Source organism: Bufo bufo, chromosome 1 (genome assembly GCF_905171765.1).
Source record: "Bufo bufo chromosome 1, aBufBuf1.1, whole genome shotgun sequence".
Lineage (NCBI taxonomy): Eukaryota > Metazoa > Chordata > Amphibia > Anura > Bufonidae > Bufo > Bufo bufo.
In genome coordinates, this window is record NC_053389.1 from 820,512,271 (window position 1) to 820,533,923 (window position 21,653).

The 21,653-nt window shown below is 45.3% G+C and overlaps 1 protein-coding gene across 1 annotated transcript in view; it reads right to left on the reverse strand.

Annotated features, from left to right (window-relative positions):
- Window positions 1–481: 481 nt before the first annotated feature.
- Window positions 482–21,653, reverse strand: part of LOC120989431 (olfactory receptor 1009-like) — a 42,662-nt gene continuing 21,490 nt past the window's right edge. The window contains exon 2 of the mRNA XM_040417524.1: window positions 482–1,371. Within this exon, the coding sequence (XP_040273458.1) occupies window positions 482–1,371 (890 nt within the window). The remainder of the gene's footprint in view (window positions 1,372–21,653) is intronic.

The window sequence follows — 21,653 nt, forward strand, 5'->3', positions numbered from 1 at the left end:
AGAAAAAAAGATTTGTGTTTTAGAATGGCCAAGCCTGACCTGATCTTAACCCCATCGAGATGCCGTAGCATGACCTGAAGAGCAGAAACACAATTGCATGGGGAATGATCCAAAATTAACTAAGCATGGTACAAATATTATTTCCAGCTTCAAGAAACAGTTGGAGGATTTCTACAGAATAAATTAAAGGGGTCACTTACTTTCTTCTCCTTTCACTTTAGATGTTTACCATAAAGTGCTTAATGAAACAGAAAAATGCTATAAACTGTTTAGTTTTGTTAGATTGTTTTTGTCTATGATTGTGACTTAGATAACAATCAGACCGCAGATTATTAGTAACCAATGGAGGAATACATGTTAATCTACAGGGTTTATTTACTTTTTTTTTCAATTGTAGATATTACCATAATGATTTTTTATTTTATTTTTTGCTTAACCAATCAATATGAAAAATTCTGCATACAACACCTTGTTTTGCTAATTACCAGATCTCACGCTTTTGAAATGTTCTTTGTACGGCTTCTCTAATGTCTTTATTCCTCAGACTGTATATAATGGGGTTAATCAAAGGAGTAAATACAGTATAGAGCAGGGAGAGAATTTTACTTTTGGTGTTTGTCAGGTCTTTCGGTGGGACAGCATAAATACTGAACATAGTCCAATAGAATGTGGAAACCACAATGAGGTGGGAGCTACAGGTAGAGAAGGCTTTCTGTCTACCAGTATTGGATGGGATCCTTAAGACTGCTAAAATAATATATGTATAAAACACTACAATGATTGTGGTTGGCATTATTGCAATTGGTATACCCATAACATAAATCACTAAGTGGATCATAGAGGTGTCAGAACAGGCAAGTTCAAGTAAGGGAATAATATCACAAAATAAATGGTCAATGATATTTGGGCCACAGAAATTTAGTTTTGTGGTTTTTATTATGTAAATCAAAATGATAGAAAACCCAAGCAACCAACTGTTTATAGACAAATTTATGCAATACCCTCCTGTCATGATGGTGGAATAGCGAAGTGGATTACAGATGGCCACATATCTGTCATAAGACATCACAGCGAGAAGAAAACACTCAAATGCTACAGAGGCACAGAAGAAATACAACTGAGTGATGCAATAAAAAATAGTAATGGTCCTTCCATTATTCAGTAGGATGTAGAGCAGGTTGGGGACAATATCTGAGATCAATAAGATGTCACTGATGGACAGTTGTGAGATGAAGAAGTACATTGGAGTGTGGAGGATCTTGCTGGTGGACACCAGGGTGATGATCAGGAGGTTCCCACATATTGTTACACAGTAAACCACCAGAAGAAGACAAAATAAGAAAATTCTTAAATCTTGGCTGACTTGAAATCCTAAAAGGTAAAACTCAGTGACCACAGTCAGATTGTTCTCCTACACATAGAACATACAGTAGTTATGCTTCAATAAACCAAAAGCAACAAAATATAATAACTAGATGGTTATTAATTCATGTTCATGGCATAAATAATAGGCCACCGAATACACTGTAATATCTAGTTCTTTATGTCTTTAAAATTAATAAAACCACTATATGGAGTCATTGAGTAATATAAAGAAATCAGATATTTTTGACATTTTTGTATGAACAATAAAAATAAAATAGTAGCCTAAAATAGACAAACAATACAAATCAGATTATTGTTTAACGTCAATGGTCAAACTCTCCCCTCTAAAGTCACATTTTAGTTAAGTAATAATGAGGACACATTTGCCTGTTTTTCCTAATCGATACATTTAGACAAACTGAAAGGAATCTTAAGCAGAATTCATTGTGAATTATTACATTAACAATACCTACATCAGATATTTCTTTTATCTTGATATTCATTTCCAGACGTATTTCTTATGAATCCTAATTCTTCTATGAAAATGATGTCCCAGAGGCAATAGACAGCAGCACGGTCATGTTATGTGGGTGTCAGACATGTGAATACGAGCTATAATGGGAATCAGTTCAGATTTTTATACTGAATCGGAGGCAAGGTGGCAGATAAACATGTCTTGGGAGAATTTTTTTCTCCTTGTCTCAGGAGTCCTGTTTGTTAAGTCAGCTAAAGACTATAAATATTAAATGAGAATTAAAAGTGTGTTCAATGAGGGAATGTGATGTAATTGTTTCAAATTTTGTACACATAACTTGTTTTGTAACATTGGTTAGGGAAGTGGTGTTCAGGTTCAGGACTGAACCCAGATTTAAGCTTCCTTTCACTTCTTTAGCATGTACGAGTGGACCATTTCTTTGCTTTGATGTTCTCTTTGCCTTGTGTTGCATTGCAAGTTCTTTTTGTTGCTAGTGTTGGGGGGGAATATCTCTCTCTTTCAGCTACGAGACCCTGGTGTATTTAAATCTCATTTAGCATGTCTTTCAGAAAAGTTTCGCCTGGGATTCAAACTCGCAACCTTTCCCATCAGAGGCAAGGCATTTACCCACACAGCTATGAGAGCTATATAGCCCGTTACTTAAAAAAAAAAAAAAAAAAATAGAGCTGGGTGTGTTGGGGCAACTGTCATGTGTATGGTTGTACACTAGGTATCAAAGTTATCTACAGTAGAAGTCTTATATATATTTTTTTTAAGAAACTGGCTATACAGCTCTCATAGCTGTGCGGGTAAGTGCTTTGCCTCTGATACAGGTTCAAATCCCATCATAAACTTTTCTGAAAGACAGGCTAAATAAGAACACGAGCACCAAATCTTCAACACTAGAGGTTGGTGGGAACACAGGAAGAGGAAGAGGCCTGCATCGCATCGCTGACATGGAGGTAAGTATAAAAGTGTTTTTATTTTTTTTTAAATACTGGACTGCCTCGGGGGAGGGGGTTAGGGGGGGCTATTGGCGCCATGATACTGGCACATGGAGCAGGTAGGAGAGAGGCACTTGATACTGGCACATTAGGGGGCAGGGGGCAGGGGGAGAGGATGGCACTATGATATTGGCACATGGGGGGGCAAGAAATGGACATGAATCATGAGGGGCAGGAATGTGAAATGATGGTGGGGGGCAAGAAATGGACATGAATCATGAGGGGCAGAAATGTGAAATGATGTGGGGGGGCAAGAAATGGACATGAATCATGAGGGGCAGAAATGTGAAATGATGGGGGGGGCAAGAAATGGACATAAATCATGAGGGGCAGAAATGTGAAATGATGGGGGGGGGGGGCACCAAAATGTAGATTCGCTTGTGTTGACAAAAATCCTTGCACCGGCCCTGTAAGAACCTCCCCAGCAGCCATTTTCTGCTGTTTTTTGCAGTTCTGAGAGAGACAGCAGTGTTATTGTTGTGCTCTGTGCTTTGCTGTATAATTACATTAGTTAGTTAGTTAGTTAGTTAGTTAGTTAGTTTGCTCATATATATAATACAGATAGTTAGTGGGAGATAGTGTAGGTTATATCCTGATATAGTGTAGCTGATTCCAGTGCAGGGTGTTAGTAGTTAGTGTGATAGGTTCTGCTGTCCATACATACATGCTACAGACATAGTGCTGTGATGTCACAACAATACGTAGGGCACCAATCAGTAATATGTAGTCAGACCTACTAAAATAAGAAGTTGCATGTATTGCGCCAAAACATTTGCATCATTAATTGCCGATTTGCGCAATCGGCCAAGTACCACATATGCTCGAGCGCCATGCTCGAGTCTCCTTCCCGCACGTTTCGTGGTTGCTAAGCAGCCAATAAATGTGCAGGTCAGTACTGCCATCACTGTAATTCCAGAAACCATGTTGGTTGCTGGCATTACAGTGATTGGCTGGCCGGAAGGCGTCTTCGGGTGCTATATGGCACCCGATGACATGGGTTTGGCTCATTGCGAGTCAGGTAGAGCTGTGCTTATGAAGGGACAGATAGTGTAGGGAGTTTGTGATCGCAATTTATTCAATTTTAAAATGTTTCAAAGACCCAAAAGTCCTTTTAAAGGACTATTGTGTGTGGAGGCAGCAATTGTTTTGTGCAAAGTTGAACTTGAATTTTTTTGTTATACTTTGCAAAATAGCGATTATTTTACTATATAGAAGGTGTCTGCAGTGACTTGTGACATCTGTGCATCAACACCTTCTGTTTGTCAGGGGCAGAGATAGGAAGAATATTAGAGAAAACAATAATTGTTTTCCCACAATCCACATTTTTGCTGTCAACAGTGTAATCCGAGAATTGTGTGATATGCGCTTCAAGTGCAGCGGGCCACAAGTGCAGGATCTGCCCCCCCGGTATAGATGCACCACTGCATATGGGGTTTAGCACTTCCTGCTTTTTAATACCACGCCAATTTGTAGTTTGTATTTTGAATTTTTTTGGAGGTGTAGAAACTCCTAGTCTGAATGTGCCTTTATTTCCATCTACAGGTAACATTCTGGTGCACATGTGAGGCCCGGGCTAGATCAGCCAGTCTTGGGTGGGGCTCAGAGATCTCTGCCTCCTCCCATTGTATGTATGGTCACATGCTGAAGGTTACTGGGAGATTGCTTTGAGTCGGACCTTGCGCTCCTGTAATTCGCCCACTGGCTCCTGGTATTGCCCATATGGCCCAGGTAGGTTTAGCATTAGGTCCCGAGCTACTTGAGAAACCTTGGCGCGGTGCTCGGGCTCAGACATGTCCTCACGTAGGACATGTTGGCTAATCTCTCAATTTTAACACCAGTTTGAGGGCTTAGTAAGACCGCAGAGTGCACCTGTCTTTGTTTTTGTTATATTATATATACTGTTTATCACATCCACACATTTGCTATCCTGTGTAGGATGTCCATTGTGGTACTTGTGGTCCGCTGCAGGCATCCTCCATTGTATGCATTTTTGCTGGGGATTGCCATTAGCAGCGGACCACAAGTGCAGGATCTGCCCCCCGGTATAGATGCACCACTGCATATGGGGTTGAGCACTTCCTGCTTTTTAATACCACACCAATTTGTAGTTTGTAATCTGCGCTTCAATACCTTGTGTGGTTGTCAGGCCCAGATATAGGGAAAGAATTATAATAAAGAAAACACTATTTTTTTCCCATAATCTATCCACATTTTTGCTGTCAACGGTGTAATCAGTGAATTGTGTGATCTGTGCTTCAATATTCAACATTGTGTGGTTGTCAGGCCCAGATATAGGGAAAAATATAAATATAAACTACATCAGAAAACAGTGTATGTACTGCAGATTCCAATAATCTGGGCCTAAAATAGTGTCCATATTCTGTGGTGTTCTGTGACATACAGTACGCCAACCGAAAATAGTTTCTTTAGAGCAAAATCCAATAATCTGGGCCTAATCTAGTGTCCATATTCTGTGTGTTTCTGTGACATATACTGTCCTGCATCAGAAAACTGTGTCTTTAGCGGACTGTAAAAAAATCTGTGCCACATCTAGTGACAAAACTATTGATATGAAGAAGGTGAGCACTTAGGGACGGGGAAGTAGGCGTGATGCTGATGGTGCACGCAGAGGCCGTGGCCATGGGCGCAATGAAACTGTGCCTGCTGCCAGTGCACCAGAAAAAAAAAAAAATCCACCGTACCCAGCTTCATGCCCAACTTAGCTGGGCGGCACAGGACAATACTGTCCAAGTCAGACCAGTGCGAACAGTTGCTGAAGATAATGCATCCAGTCCCTCCCTCTCTTCCACCAAGTCCAGTCTCTGTAGCCAAGAGTCGGGTCAACCGAATCCTCTCTCTGATCATCCTTCCTCCCACCATGGAGAGGCTTGCCAAACGAGTGATCCCACACTCGGATATTCTGAGGAGCTCTATCCAGCGCCACTATTAGATTTGGCCCTCGCGCCCAGCACGCTTGAAAAGGGACCTGAGATATTGTGCCCTGATTACCAACCTCTTGAGCCTTCACAGTCTCAAGAAGATGACGGTGGTGAACAGCAATCATTCATTCATGTGGTGGATGATGATGAGACACAGTTACCAATCACTGAGGTTGTGGTTAGGTCAAGTCAGGAGAATGAGCAGTGAGAGGAAGTGGAAGAGTAGGTGGTTGACGATGAGGTCACTGACCCAACATGGGAAGGTGAAAAGCTGAGCGAGGACAGCAGTACAGAGGGGGAGGAATCCGCAGCACCACAACAGGCTGGAAGAGGCAGTGGGGTTGCAAAAGGGAGAAGTCGGCGTACACCAAACAGGCCCGCAACCGTTACACCGAGCACCCCATGCGTAAATCTACCTTGCCATGGGGTAGGTGTTCCGCAGTATGGCGCTTTTTTGAGGAAAATGCAGATGACAAAAGAGTGGTAGTTTGCAACCTGTGCCATATCAAAATGATCCGGGGCGTAAACACTAGCAACCTCACCACCACCAGCATGACTAGCCACATGGCATCCAAGCACCCTAACAAGTGGGCCGAACGCCTGGGTACACAATCTGGGTCTGCGGGTCACACCACTGCCTCCTCTTTCCCTGTGTTACGCACTGCTGGCCAATCCCCTGTTGAAGGCGCAGGCCCTGATGGCCCACGCCCTGCACATGGACCTTCGCATGAACCATCAGCAACAACATCCTCTTCCCTGTCCCAGGGCAGCATCCAAATGTCCATAACACAGTAATTTGAACACAAGCGCAAATACCCACCCACCCGGCCATAGCACTAAATGCACAACTTTCGAAAATATTGGCCCTTGAAATGTTGCCATTTAGGCTTGTGGACACTGAGGCCTTCCGCAGCCTGATGTCTGCGGACGTCCCTCGGTACGCAGTCCACAGCCGCCACTATTTTTCACGGTGTGTCGTGCCTGCCTTACACCAGCGTGTCCCAGAACATCACCCGTGCCCTGACCAACGCAATTACTGGGAAGGTCCACTTAACCATGGATACATGGACAAGTGCTGGTGGCCAGGGATGCTACATTTCCCTGACCACACACTGGGTGAATGTTGTGGAGGCCGGGAGTGAATTGTACCCTGGGATGGCACAGGTGCTACACACGCCCAGGACTGCAAGCCCTACAGTATGTCCATAATGGTCTCCAAAAGCAGCTATATTACTGGCTCCAACCCCCACTCCTCCTCCGCCGCCTCTCTTCCACTTCCACCTCCAGCAGCAGTCAGCCAACAGTCGCTAGCTGGAAGTTGTGTAGCACTGCAGTGGGGAAGCGTCAACAGGACGTGCTGAAGTTGATCTGTTTAGGGGACAAACAGCACACCGCCTCAGAGCTGTGGCAGGGTATAAGGGAGCAGACCGAGCTGTGGCTCTCGCCACTCAACCTTCAACCAGGCATGGTTGTGTCTGACAATGGCTGTAACTTAGTGGCGGCTTTGGAGCTCGTCAACCTGACACACATCCCATGCCTAGCCCACGTCTTAAACTTAGTGGTTCAGCGGTTTATCAAAACCTACCCCAATTTGCCAGAGCTACTAGTGAAGTCGTGCCGCATGTGTGCCGATTTCCGCAAGTCATCCACAGCTTTAGCCTGTCTGTCAACGCTGCAGCAGCGCTTGCGGATTCCAGCTCACTGACTGTTGTGCGACGTAAGCACGAGCTGGAACTCTACGTTCCACATGTTTGCCAGGCTTTGTGAGCAGCAGAGGGCAGTTGTGGAATACCAGCTGCAACATGGTTGTTGCCTTTCGAGTCAACTGCCACTATTCACAAGCGAGGAGTGGGCATTGATGTCAGACCTCTGAGGTTTTAAAAAACTTTGATGAATCCACACAGATGGTTAATGGGGATGACGCTATCATAAGCGTAACCATCCCACTGCTGTGTCTACTCAAACGATCGCTGCTCACAATTAAGGACGACGCTCTGAATGTGGCAGACGAGGAAATAGGGGAGGACATTACACAGGGTATGGGCTAGTTCAATTTGCCATTGATTAGTGAAATTTATTATTCACAATTATTTCATGTTGCATACATGATCCAGTGGATGCCCATATATCTCAGTCATATTGCATGAGTACCGTACGTTTCGGCCTGTTTCGGCCTTCTTCAGTGGTATACGATCTGGCAGTGACGGCAGGCAGGAGCGCTGGAGCTGTGAATAATACATTTCACTAATCAATGCCAAATTGAACTAGCTGTGTGCAACAATTTTTTCTACTACAGATTATGACCAACAAAGTCTTTTGCTAGCACCAGCAACAACGGTGTGCGGTACTTCATTCTGAGAATATTACACAGGGTAATAGCCAGCCCACCCTCAGTTCGTCTACTCAGCGCGAATTGGACCATGAAAAGGAGGAGCTGGAGACAGTTGCCTCTGCTACAGAGGGTAGTACCCTTGGAACTTTAATTCCATCTGTTCAGCGTGGATGGGCAGAAGAGCATGAGGAGGATGAGGAGATGGAGAGTCATCCTGATGTCGACATCGACGTCTTGCCTGTTGGTACTCTGGCACACATGGCTGACTTCATGTTAGGCTGCCTTTCCAGCGACCCTCGCATTATATGCATTTTAGGTAACACAGATTACTGGGTGTTCACCCTTCTCGACCCCCACTACAAAGAGAACTTCTCATCTCTCATTCCTCTGGTGGAGAGGACGAGCAAAATGGTGCAATACCAGAAGATCCTTGTTGGAAAATTGCTCCAAAATTTTTCATCTGACAACGCTGGCGGCAGAGTCCATACTTCCTTAGGCAACAGAGGAAGGGAGACAAGGTGAAAACACAGCAGTTCCAACAAAGCAGGGCAACACTCTCCAAGGCATGGGACACTTTCATGACACCCCACCAGCAATCTCACCCTGAAGCGCGGCTTAGTCGTACAAAGAGGGAAAAGTTTTGGAAAATGGTGAAGAAATACATAGCAGACTGTGTCAGCATCCTAAATGATCCCTCAGTGCCTTACAACTACTGGGTGTCCAAGCTGGACACGTGGCACGAACTTGCGCTCTACGCCTTGGAGGTGCTGGCCTGCCCTGCCGCCAGCGTTTTGTCTGAGCGTATATTTATTGCTGCTGGTGGCATTATAACAGATAAGCGTATCCGCTTGTCCACTGTCAATGCTGACAGGTTGACTCAGATAAAAATGAACAAGGCCTGGATTGCCCCTGACTTCTCCACTCCACCAGAGGAGAGCTGAGCTGATGATGAACATGAAGGCAATTTCAATCTATCATTTATAATGTACTCAATCTACTGTAGTGTATTCCCATGCACCTTTTCCACCACAAAAAAAAGAGTATATGGTTGAATCTTGTTTTCTCCTCCTCATCCAGATTGTATATATTCCCTCTACTCTAATTTTTTTAATAGGGTCAGCTTAACTGCAGGCCCTCGCCCCTAAATGTTTTAGAGGGTCAGCTCAGCAGCAGGCCCTCACCCCTAATGTTTTAGAGGGTTAGCTCACCAGCAGACCCGCACTTAAAATCTTTCACTTGTTAAGCTCACCTGCAAGCCCGCAACCCAATGTGAATGAGGCCCTCTATTATGTGATATTCAGGTTGTATCGGATTGCCTCTTCATTGTGATTTTTGGCAGGACTTACGCTTTATATACAAGTAAATATACAGGAAAGAATGTTTTCAATAAATTTTTCCTATAAAATCGATTTTTTACTTTGGTTTTGTGCATAAAACCTTAATTAGATTGTGGGCCTGGTGATCAGTTTAAGGCCTTTTAAGCAGCATCAGCAGCAACATGGTGATACAAATGAGTGGCAAGGTGACATGGTGTGGAGATGGCAGCATGAGGAGGCCACATAGTGGCACAATGTCTGGATAAAAGACTGAGGCCACAGATTGCTTAGAAAGATGCAGATGGAAACAATCTGTGGAGCTGTATCACCGTCACCTACAGAATAATGCAGACCAGGGCCGTAGCTATAGGGGAAGCAGGGGAAGCTGCAGCTTTGGGGCCCTGATTCAGACGGGGCCCATCCAGGAGGAGGAGGACTAAAGGATTTGGTTAGGGCCCCCTCAACAGTATTACACAATGAAATTAGATACAGTGACAGTATAGACAGTGTATAAAACGGATGGAACAGCTGCCGGCCCTGGTCTGAGAGAGCGATCTTTACTAGCCACAGGAATGGGGGCAGCACAAAAGGAAGGGGTCACAAAAAAATTACTGTGGGATGCAGCCCCATTCAAGAATTTGCTGTGGGGCCCAGTCAATTCTAGCCACACTATTAAAGCAGCCCACAATAGCAAGTTGGGTTTATCGATTAAAAAACCTTAATTAAATTGTGGGCCTAGTGATCAGTTTAAGGCGTTTTTAGCAGCATCAGCAGCATCGTGATAAAAATGAGTGTCAAGGTGACATGGTGTGGAGATGGCAGCATGAGGAGGCCACATAGTGGCACAATGACTGGATAAAAGACTAAGGCCACAGATTGCATAGAAAGATGCAGATGGAAACAATCTGTAGAGCTGTATCACGGTCACCTGCAGATTAATGCAGCCATCAAATTCAAGTTGGGTTTGGCGGTTCCACCTCAGCTCACCACCAGGCCCGCACCTAAAATCTTTTACAGGATCAGCTCACATGCAGGCCCGCGACTCATGCTGCCTTGCTTTGAAGTAGTAGCCGTTTATAAGGCTCCCTCTCCAAAATCGAACTATGATTCCCCGTTATCGGTGATCACCATGGTAGGCGCATAAAAGAACATCGAAAGTTAATAGGGAAGATATCCAAATGGATCATGGATGTCACTGGGACGTGCGATTAGGCAGAAGTTATCTAGAGTCAACAAAGCGGCAGCAGGGCCTCTCCTGTGTAACATTTCCTTATCCAAAATACCGCAGTGACATTCCCTGTAATTTTTTATTACTCATTCCAATAACAGCGCATCTTAAGAGTCCTGTATTGTTATTTATCGTCTCCGAATTGGGAGTGGTTAATTTCTGCGCGCCTGCTGCCTTCCTTGAATGTTTCTGCTTTAATAACTTGACCCACCCTCTCCACCCAATCCATGGTAGGTGCAGAAAAGAACATCAAAAACTGATAGGGCAGACATCCAAATGGATCATTGCCGTCACAGGGACGTGCAATCGCCCAGAGGTTATCTAGAGTCACCAATGCGGCAGCAGGCCCTCACCCCTAAGGTTTTAGATGGTCAGATCAGCAGGCCCTTGCTCCAAATGTTTTTGAGGGTCACTAGCAGGCCATCAATCATAATTTTTCAAGGGTGTGTATGATGCCCTCCTTTACGCTGCTGAATCCCCGTTACAAGGACAACCTTACGTCCTTAATTCCATCACTGGAGCGTAATCGTAAGATGCGCGCGTACAAGCGCACACTGGTAGACGTGCTGCTGATGGCATTCCCACCTGACAGCGGGGGCACAGTGGAAGCACAAGACGAAGGCAGAGGAGGAGGAAGAGGTCGCCAACGCAGCTGGGGCACCACCAGCACCTCAGAAGGCAGGGTTAGCATGGCCAAAATGTGGAAAAGCTTTATCAGCATGCCACAACAACTAGCACCACCAGCTGATATGGAAGGTCTTAGCAGGAGGCAGCATTTTTAGCAACATGGTGGAGCAGTATGTGTGCACACGCCTACACGTACTGAATGACGAGTCTGCCCCTTTAACTTCTGGGTCTCCAAATTGGGCACATGTCCTGAGCTTGCCCTTTATGCCTTGGAGGCGCTGGCCTGCCCTGCAGCCAGTGTATTATCTGAACTTGTGTTTAGCACGGAAGGGGGCGTCATCACAGACAAGCACAGCCGCCTGTCCACAGCCAATGTGGACAAGCTCACGTTCATTAAAATGAACCAGGCTTGGATCCCACAGGACTTGTCCCTACCTTGTGCAGGATAGACATGTATACCGGCCTTAGCCAGCCATTGTTATACTGCAGAACAATTGCTCATGTTTGTATTTTGGATATTTCGCACTCTTTTTGACTGTACCTTAAAAAAAAAAAAATATTAAAACTGAAAAACTGTGTTGGCTACCTTGTCCTCCTCCACCGCCACTTCCACCTACAATGCTACCTCCACCGCCTCCTCAAACTCCTACTCCATATGGACCTCCACCTCATAAATAAAGTTACATTTTTTTAATTTGAACGTATTTTATTTTATTTTATGTAATTTCACTAATTTGTCTGTTCCATTTTATGGTGAAATTCACAAATTTTTGGGTGTGATATACGACTGCTATACCTAGTAGATAGGTAAAAAATAAATCACTAAATTTGTCTGTTACATATTCGGGTGAAAATCACCAATTTTTGGTTGTGTTATACCCCTGCTCTACCTAGTAGACAGGTAAGATTTCAGTAATTTGTCTGTTACATATTCGGGTGAAATTCACCACTTTGTGGGTGAGATATACCTCGGCTGTACCTATTAGACAGGTAAAATAAATTCACTAATTTGTCTGTTACATTTTCTGGTGGAATTCACAAATTTTTGGGTGTAATATAGCACTGCTATACCTAGTAGACAGGTAAAAAAAAAAATCACTAATTTGTCTGTTACATATTCGGGTGAAATTCACCACTTTTTGGGTGTTATATACCACTGCTGTACCTAGTAGATAGGTAAAAACATTTCACTAATTTGTCTGTTACATTTTCGGGTGAAATTCACAAATTTTTGGCTGTGATATACCACTGCTATACCTAAAAGACAGGTAAAAAATAAATCACTAAATTTGTCTGTTACATATTCGGGTGAAAATCACAAATTTTTGGTTGTGTTATACCCCTGCTCTACCTAGTAGACAGATAAGATTTCAGTAATTTGTCTGTTACATATTCGGGTGAAATTCACCACTTTTTGGGTGTGATATACCCCTGCCCTATCTAGCAGACAGGTTAATAAATTTCACAAATTTTTCTGTTACATTCTTGGGTGACATTTTACCATTTTTGAAGTTAATAAACCCATGCTCTGCATAGGTGAAAGGGCCCGAAATTTTTAAAACTCATCTGTTCAATTGGTGGGTGACATTAACCCATTTCTGGCGATGAAAAACCCCTGCTCTGCATTGGTGACAGGGAATTTAATTTGCAAAATTCATCTTTAATTGGCCCTTTTATTTGATCCTTCTGCTTTAATAACTTGTCCCACATTTCAGCTCGATCACAATGCAGCCATTGACCTCCCTCTCCGCCGTGGAACCCTGATTCGCCGATAACCGTGATCAACAAGGTAGGCTCAGAAAAGAACATCGAAAGTTGATAGAGAAGATATCCAAATGGATCGTGGATGTCACAGGGACGTGCGATCAGGTAGAAGTTATCTAGAGTCAACAAAGCGACAGCAGGACCTCTCCTGTCAAACGTTTCCAAATTCAAAATACCCCAGTGACATCATTCCAATAACAGGGTATCTTAAGAGTCCTGTATTGTTATTTATCGTCACTACCTCCCTGAGTCGATAATGGGTAATTGCCGCGGCCCCCTCCTTTCCTTTAATTCTTCCGTTTTAATAGCTTCTCACACATTTCCGCTCGATCACAATTAAATTTCATCAATTGACCTCCCTTGGATGTGGTCTCTCTTTCTCACGCTCCCTCTCCGGCGTGGAACCCTGATTTGCCGCTAACAGTGATCAACATGGTAGGCTTAAAAAAAAACCTCGAAAGTTGATAGAGCAGATATCCAATTGACTCGTGAACATCACGGGTAGAGATGTCGCGAACATTAAATTTTCCGTTCGCGACCGGCGAACGCGAATTTCCGCAAATGTTTGCGAACGGGCGAACCGGGTGAACCGCCATAGACTTCAATAGGCAAGCGAATTTTAAAACCCACAGGGACTCTTTCTGGCCACAATAGTGATGGAAAAGTTGTTTCAAGGTGACTAACACCTGGACTGTGGCATGCTGGCTGGGGATCCATGGCAAAACTCCCATGGAAAATTACGTAGTTACCTAGCATTCCTAAATTGTTTGGAATAACGTGCTTTAAAACATCAGGTATGATGTTGTATCGATCAGGTAGTGTAAGGGTTACGCCCGCTTCACAGTGACAGACCAAACTCCCCGTTTAACGCACCGCAAACAGTCCATTTGCACAACCGCAAACTCCCCATTTGCACAAGGTTGGATACCAAGCTAGCCATGTCCCGTTCCTTGTCCTCACTGACGTCATTGAAGATCTCTTCCTCCACCCAACCACGTACAACACCAAGGGTCCCCCGAAAGGAGACAACAAGCCCCCTGGGACGCCTGCTGTGGTTGGTCTTCCACCTCCTCAAAGCCACCTTCCTCATCTGACTCCTCCTCTTCAGACTCCTCTCTCTGCGTTGCTGCAGGTCCAGCAATCGACGACGACAAGGCTGCTTCTGGTGGTGATGGTGACCACAACTCTTCCTCTTCATGCTCATCTACGGCCTGATCCAGCACTCTTCGCAGGGCACGCTCCAGAAAAAACGCATATGGGATGAGGTCGATGATGTCGCGGCAAAAAAATACCCAGCTCAGCAGAGGCTTGTTCTTACCAGTTTAATATCTGTTTTGTCCCCTATCAGGGGCCGGTGTGGTGTATGGAATAGATTTTAGGAACCGGGAGATGGAAAAAGATGCTTGGTCGGTCCTCTTACTTCCAATTTGGGGCACTGTGCTTGCGCCGTGCAATGTACTGTGCCACCCTATATGAGTGGTGTGTTAAGTAGTACTATTCCTATCAGTTTAATCCCTGTTACGTCCCCTATCAGGGGTCGTGAATCGAATAGAGTTTAGATAACCGCAGTTGTCAATAATTGACACACTCATGACATAAATTTTATTCCTCTATGCGTCAAACTTGCTGTAGTGATGACTGTGCTTGTGCGCACGTTTGGGAGATTGCAGGCGATGGCGGTTTTTCAAAGCCTATGGTCGTGCTGAGGTAGTTCAGTGACAGTTAAGTGACCCAGAATACAATGATTCTGCAGTGTGGGCACATTGTTGGCCTAGTACGCTTTAATGATCACCTTAGATGATCACAAAGAAAATTAATGTTTTTTCTATGCAAAATTATCCAGCCGATTGCTTTTGGTCTGTTCACAATGAAGCAACGACCTTATCATCTGGGGTGTGCCAACATTGCCATTGCCAACACACTCATAGAGGTGATCTCTTTATTGTGATACGCAAGCCCCTTCACCACAACAAGGTAACGATCACGAAGGGAAATTGACACATGTATGTGCCTTTTTTTTTTTTGTTTTGTTTTTGCAGCCACAGTGCAGCACCAGAGGCCAGAAATATTAGGCATGTACACATGTCTGAAAAACTAGGTATTGTTGCAGCCGGAAAAATTGATGTTTTCCAGGCAGAAAGTGCACTAAAACATTGCGGCTTGAACCCTAGTTGGTGGCGGAGAAGTCACGCAAGTCATCCGGCATGCAGAGATTAAATACAGCAGCGTGTGGACCATTTTGAGCCCAAGGCATCTCATCAGGCCTTTTTTAGTCAAATGGATCCCGCACTGTCAGTCCCTTCGGGATCCATGCCTCATTCATCTTAATAAAGGTGAGGTAATCTAGACTTTTTTGACCTAGGCGACTTCTCTTCTGAGTGACAATACCTCCTGCTGCGCTGAAGGTCCTTTCTGACAGGACACTTGAAGCGGGGCAGGCCAGAAGTTCTATCGCAAATTGGGATAGCTCAGGCCACAGGTCAAGCCTGCACACCCAGTAGTCAAGGGGTTCATCGCTCCTCAGAGTGTCGATATCTGCAGTTAAGGCGAGGTAGTCTGCTACCTGTCGGTCGAGTCGTTCTCTGAGGGTGGACCCCGAAGGGCTGTGGCGATGCGTAGGACTTAAAAAGCTCTGCATGTCCTCCATCAACAACACGTCTGTAAAGCGTCCTGTCCTTGCCGGCGTGGTTGTGGTAGGAGGAGGATTACTTTCACCTCTTCCCCTGTTAGATTCCCGTTGTGCTGTGACATCACCCTTATACACTGTGTAAAGCATACTTTTTAACTTGTTTTGGAACTGCTGCATCCTTTCCGACTTCCGGTAATTCGGTAACATTTCAGCCACTTTCTGCTTATACCGGGGATCTAGTAGTGCGGCCACCCAGTACAGGTCGTTCTCCTTCAGCCTTTTTATACGAGGGTCCCTCAACAGGCATGACAGCATGAAAGACCCCATTTGCACAAGGTTGGATGCCGAGCTACTCATGTCCCGTTCCTCGTCCTCACTGATCTCATTGAAGGCCTGTTCTTCCCCCCAGCCACGTACAACACCACGGGTACCAGATAGGATGCCTGCTGTGGTTGGTCTTCCTCCTCCTCAAAGCCACATTACTCCTCTGACTCCTCTTCCTCAGACTCCTCTTCCAGCGTTGCCGCAGGTCCAGCAAGCGATGCTGATAAGGCTGTTTCTGGTGGTGATGGTGACCACAACTCTTCCTCTTCCTCTTCACGCTCATCTACGGCCTGATCCAGCACTCTTCGCAGGCCACGCTCCAGGACGAAAACAAATGGGATGATGTCGCTGATGGTGCCTTCGGTGCGACTGACTAGGTTTGTCACCTTCTCAAAAGGACGCATGAGCCTACAGGCATTGCGCATGAGCGTCCAGTAACGTGGCAAAAAAATACCCAGCTCTGCAGAGGCTTTCCTAGCATACAAAAACTCGTTGATGGCTTTTTCTTGTTGGAGCAGGCGGTCGAACATTAGGAGTGTTGAATTCCAACGTGTCTGGCTATCGCAAATCAAGCGCCTCACTGGCATGTTGTTTCGCCGCTGAATATCGGAAAAGTGCGCCATGGCCGTGTAGGAACGCCTGAAATGGCCACACACCTTCCTGGCCTGCTTGAGAACGTCCTGTAAGCCTGAGTACTTATGCACAAAGCGTTGTACGATCAGATTCAACACATGTGCCATGCACGGCACATGTGTCAACTTTCCCAAATTCAATGGCGCCAACAAATTGCTTCCGTTGTCACACACCACTTTGACGATCTCCAGTTGGTGTGGAGTCAGCCACTGATCCACCTGTGCGTTCAGGGTGGACAGGAGTGCTTGTCCGGTGTGACTCTCTGCTTTCAGGCAAGTCAACCCCAAGACGGCGTGACACTGTCGTATCCGGGATGTGGAATAGCCCCTGGGGAGCTGGGGGGATGCAGTTGATGTGGAGCAAGACGCAGCAGCAGAAGAGGACTCAGCCGAGGAGGTTAGCGAAGAGGATGGAGTAGGAGGAGTAGAGGAGATGGCAGCAGGCTTGCCTGCAAGTCGTGGCGGTGTCACCAACTCCTCTGCAGAGCCACGCATTCCATGCTTGGCAGCCGTCAGCAGGTTTACCCAATGCGCAGTGTAGGTGATATACCTGCCCTGACAGTGCTTTGCAGACCAGGTATCAGTGGTCAGATGGACCCTTGCCCCAACACTGTGTGCCAGACATGCCATGACTTCCTTTTCCACAATTGAGTACAGGTTGGGGATTGCCTTTTGTGAAAAAAAATTTCGGCCGGGTACCTTCCACTGCGGTGTCCCAATAGCTACAAATTTTTTGAAGGCCTCAGACTCCACCAGCTTGTATGGTAAAAGCTGGCGGGCTAAGAGTTCCGACAAGCCAGCTGTCAGACGCCGGCCAAGGGGGTGACTCTGTGGCTTCTTACGCTCAAACATTTCCTTGACAGACACCTGACTGTGGGCAGATGAGCAGGAACTGCTGAAGGTGAGAGGCGGAGTGGCGGCTGGTTGAGAGGGGGCAAGGAGGACAGCAGTGGTTGACGTGGCTTAAGATGCTGGACCAGGAGGAGGATGGTGGCTTTGAGTTTGTGTGCTGCTTGTACTCATCATGTGTTGATCCCATAGGCGTTTGTGATGTGAGATCATGTGCCTTCGCAAAGCGGTTGTACCTAGGTCGGTGTTGGACTTCCCACGACTCCTTTTCTTTTGGCACAGGTTGCAAATGGCATCGCTGTTATCAGAGGCAGACACACAAAAAAAATGCCACACTGCTGAGCTTTGCAATGACGGCATTCTGGTGGTGGCAACAGCATGTGTTGATTCGTGATGTCTGGCTGACCCCGGGTGCCGATACATGCTGTCTGACTGTGCCACTAGCTCCTTGCGACGACCTCCCCCTGCTTGCAACTCATCTCCTCCTCCTCTCTGTCTCCCCATCTGAACTTTCCACCTGTTCTTCTTCTCTTCGAGCAGGCACCCACGTGACATTCACGGACACATCGTCATCATCAACCGCTTCACTTGTATCTGACAACTCAGCAAAGGAAGCAGCAGCGGGTACAACATCATCATCATCACACTATACGTCCATGTGTGTAATGCTGCCTGACTGAGACATATCCCTGTTATCTACATCCTCTGGCAATAATGGTTGCGCATCACTCATTTCTTCCAACTGATGTGTAAATAACTCCTCTGACAGATCAAGTGAAGCGGCTGTGGTGCTAGTGTTGGTGGTGGCGGCAGGCGGGCGAGTGGTAACTTGAGAGGTGCCCTCTGTGGGCCTGAAACACACGCTTGTAGGCAACTGCAATTATATTACAGTGAAAAAATTGTTTTACTGTTTTAAATGCAAGCTACTGTGACACCAGATATGAGTGGTGGCACTGGGCACTGGCAGTAGTGGGCACAGTACACGCTGTGGGCCTGACACACACGCTGGCAGGCAACTGCAATTATATTACAGAGAAAAAAAAATGAAAAAAAAAGCAGACTGATGTACTAGCCCTAAAAAGGGCTTTTTGGGGTGCTGTCAGGAAGCTGTCCTTACAGCAGATCAGATGAGTCTTTGAGGACTGGAGTGGACACAGAACACTGGCCTAGCTAACGATTTCCCTATTAAATCAGCAGCAGCAGCACTCTCCCTCCTCTCACTAAGACTGCAGCTTCCGAAAGAATCTAAGATGGATGCTGTCCTTGCTTTTTGATAGGAGGTGGGAGTGTCTGGGAGGGAGGGTATGCTGCTGATTGGCTGGACTGTGTCTGCTGACTGTGAGGTACAGGGTCAAAGTTTGCTCAATGATGACGTATAGGGGGCGGACCAAACATTGCATATGTTCGCCCGCCGCGACGAACGCGAACAAGCGATGTTCGCCGGCGAATAGTTCGGGACATCTCTAATCTCTAGCCTTTCCATGACATTTTTAGAGCTATTTTAGTGCCTAAAAGTTCGGGTCCCCATTGACTTCAATGGGGTTCTGATTCTGGGTAAAGTTTGGGTCAAGTTCGGGTCCCGAACTCGAACTTTTTTGTGAAGTTCGGCCGAGCCCGTCAAAGCCGAACAGCCAGGTGTCTGCTCAACTCTAGATGAGGTGAGTGTATATACTTTTTTGTATTAACCCCTGATTAACCCCCTAATAGTCTGAATGTGACTCCCAGATGCCATGATAAGCGTTGATACCGCCTTTTCACCCGCTTCATACAATGAAATAAATTTTGTTATGAAGTAATTTGTAACTAATCAAATTTTTTAAAACTTCGCTCATCTCTGCCTACAGCAAAAAGGAAAAACATTTCTACAAGGGAGTCACTGTACCGTCCAGGTGTAAATTGATCAATCTCTTATAATGTCCTATGTAGTGAGCAAGTATGCAATTTATTGACTTACACTGCTGTGATTATCATCTTTATTGACTGCTGTGGAATAACCGTTATCTCTGCTCGTGTGTAGAGACTCCATACAAAGTATAATACTTCATGCTGTTGGTAGAGTGCTATCTATCTTGATAAATTTTGCCGTTTTTCTAGCACGTTCCAACATGGTTGGTAATTGATTTACACAGCTGTGATTATTATCTTTATTGACTGCTGTGGAATAACCGTTATTTCTGCTAGTATTTTTCTATTATCGTTGATGCAGGACCCGGACATCCATATGGGTCTTTTTGCTACAAGGGCCTTCTAAGGACAGACAGGCTAGGCACGGGGACGGAGTGTTCCCACCATCAGGGTGCATCTCTGGGCTGAGATAAGGTCAGGGACACCATAGGGACACACTAGTGACCCAGATGGTTTGTCTTGTGGGTGTACCATCACGATCAGCCACCCTGTCTGTCACTTTCAACTGGCCTCCAGTGTTTGTTTGTAAGTGTTGTATGTTTATTAGTCCCCACGTGAGGGATTTTGTGTAGTAATAATTTTTTTAAAAACGTTCATATTAAAAGCTATATTTTAGGTAGTTGGCTTCTGTGATACACTCTTCTATATACAACTACCCACCACGCATTGAATTTGTCTTTAACAAGTATGTAATTTACCCTCAAACATCACACTTGTCATGAGCGTTTTGAGTGTTCATGAAATTGTGACCAAGAATGATATGTGTTGCAATGGCCAAGGCAGTGAGTTCCAGATGAGGGAGGGTGAGGGGGGTTGCATTACAGAAGGCTCTTGCTCCAAATAGTTTATGTTTGCTCCTGGCTATGGACAGTTTGTTCATGCAGAAAGAACTTTGAAGACTGGGAGGCATTGAGAGTTCTTTTAAGTAGAGGGGGCCAAAGTATTTTTTAATAGATTTAAAGGTTATCATGCAAATTTTATAAGTTATTTCACAAATAGACTAGTCACAAAAAATTATAAAAGGGATATTTGGCTTGTGGGTGAAATTTCAGAATGAACCTAAAATGTACTCTAACCTTTACAGGTGAACCTTATGTGACCTTCTCTAAACTTTTAAATGCACATGTCCAACTGTTCAGTGTTTCAGTACTATTTACATAATTTGCTCTTCTCTAAGAAGAAGCTAAATGGCAATATTCACAACAGATGTTTGATCAATAAATTGCCCAATAAATGTCCTGGCTCAATTAGAATTGGTATTTAAACAATCCTCCTCATCATGCTGTTCACATTTTGACATCATGAGACCAAGATGACACCTAACAATTGATCAACAGTACCTCGCCATTGTGAGACTTCAAGCAGGATGTTCTCAAACAGAAGTAGCCACTATTCTTAGAGTGTCACAGAGTGTCATCAGCAGGCTGCAACAGAGATACAGAGAGACTGGAAGAGTCACAGAAAGCCATAGAAGTGGACTTCCTTTGGCCACATCACACACTGATGACCGCTTCATTGTGAATAATGCCCTGCGGAACCAGATGAATGCCACACAACTTCAGGCACATTTAAGGGAGGTGAGAGGCACCCAAGTGTCACGTAAAAGCATTCAAAACCATTTACATCAGCATGGTTTGCGTGCTAGACGACCTGCAAGGGCATCTGACCACACCACCAGGCATAGGCGTCATTGTCTTGTATGGGCCAGGGAGCATCTACACTGGTTGAGGGAAAGTCAATTCACACTGGGCAGAAATTATGACCGCCAACGATGTTGAAGACGTCAAGGATTTGGGGGAAGGTATGTCTAATCAATACAGAACTGCCCGACTCTTTGTGAATGGTACATTGAAAAGCCCATACTACTTGAATAACATCAATAATCCAGTCATTGTGCATCTGCATCTACAACACAGGCCTAATTTCATCTTCATATAAGAAAATGCGCCAGCTCATCGAGGTCGCATCATTAGGGAATGGCTGCTGGAGACTGGGGGACCTCAAATGGAGTAGTCTGCACTTTCTCCGGACCTGAATCCTATTGAAAACCTATCGGATCAGCTGAGTTGCCGTTTAGAGGCTCGTAACTGTGTAGACTAGAACCACAATGACCTGAGGGCCACCCTTCAATAAGAGTGGGATGGGGGCGGAGCCAGCACTTGTAGGAGAGCGCTGTGTGAGTTTGCTCAGTCAAACATATAGCCCTACAAGCTACAGCCTAGGAGAACAACAATAGTCAAAATCCGTGGATCTAAAGCTAGGGA